Genomic DNA, 1,367 nt, shown 5'->3' on the forward strand with positions numbered 1-1,367 from the left:
TCTCATTATGTGTACCAAAGTTAAAACTTAACCATGAGTGGGATGCTTTCTATTTCAGGGGAAGAATCTCGTTTGGACAGATTGAGTCTGGCCCGACTGACTCAACTTTTCTTAACCTCAGTCCTTGAATGCCATTTCTATAAGGTAAAAGTATAAACTGTGTGGCTTTATTTTTCTGTGGCAGCAGTTTTCTTTTGTCTGCCCTTAAGTTGTTTAAGTTCTTTCATTTTTGATCTGTCTCAGTAACCTCCTGAAAAAGCAAAACTTTCATTTACTTGGCGTTAGTTGCCACCAGATAGCCTTTTCTTTGACAAATTGACCTTGTTTTTGTATTGCTGTCCTTGAAGCTCACACTTGTAATACCAGCCCTTTGGAAGGCTAAGGCAGTAGGATCTCTTAAGGCCAGAAGATCATAACCAGCCTGGGTAACACAGCAAAACCTCATCTCTACAAAAAAAAGAGAAAACTTAGCTGGACATAGTGAGGTGTGCCTGTGGTACTGGCTACTGGAGAGGCTGAGATGTGAGGATTGCTTGAGCCCAGAAGTTTGAGGCTGCAGTGAGCTGAGATTGGACCCCTACATTCCAGAGTGGGCAACAGAGCAAGACTGTCTTTAAAAAAAAAAAATAAAAGCTTAGACAGTACCAAGGTATATAAAGACAAATAGATAAATAATGGTTACCCCCCATCTCCTTCCATCCCTAAAGGAACAATGTTAACAGCAGTTTCCATACCCAAATGTATTTGTATACGTGAACGCTGTCCTTTTTCTCTCTTTTTGTGGAGTGGGACTGACTAATAAAAGTGCAGTTTGCTCTTATGCCCAGTATATCATGGATATTCCTTAAGGCTAGTACAGATATACAGGCTGATTTTATGCATTCTTTTTACGAAAGGCGTGATGTCTATCTTGTGTGTATCTTGTCGTTCCACTATTCATGCACTTCCAGGCTTTTCCCAATTTTTGTCTCTGTCAAAAATGCTACCATAAATGTTCTTGCATATCCTATCATACTGGAGACTTTTTCTTTTTTTAATTTATAAACTAGATTCCTATAAGTGGGATTACTGGATTAATTTTTGATAGATAACTGACAGATTTTTTCCCTAATAGTTGTAGATGTCACATTCCCCTGGTAATGATGAAGGTGGCCATGTCTCCCCCACTTCTACTGCAGTGTGTTATTAGTCTCTTTAATTTTTGTTATTCAACTAAGCGAAAAAGGGTATATCACATGTGATTACTTTTTAATGAGCATTCATGAAGTTCAGCATATTTTCAAATGTGTGTTGTCCATTTACATTTTTTGTGAATCGCTTTTCTATGCCTAAACTCATTTCTATTGGGTTGTCTTTTTTTTTTTAAG

General features: G+C 37.8%; 1 protein-coding gene across 1 annotated transcript in view; it reads left to right on the forward strand.

Annotated features, from left to right (window-relative positions):
- FASTKD3 (FAST kinase domains 3) overlaps nt 1-1,367 on the forward strand; it is a 12,976-nt gene that overhangs the window by 2,001 nt on the left and 9,608 nt on the right. Inside the window, exon 2 of the mRNA XM_012658015.1 lies at nt 59-144. Within this exon, the coding sequence (XP_012513469.1) occupies nt 59-144 (86 nt within the window). The remainder of the gene's footprint in view (nt 1-58; nt 145-1,367) is intronic.

Source organism: Propithecus coquereli, unplaced genomic scaffold, assembly GCF_000956105.1.
Source record: "Propithecus coquereli isolate 6110/MARCELLA unplaced genomic scaffold, Pcoq_1.0 Scaffold569, whole genome shotgun sequence".
Lineage (NCBI taxonomy): Eukaryota > Metazoa > Chordata > Mammalia > Primates > Indriidae > Propithecus > Propithecus coquereli.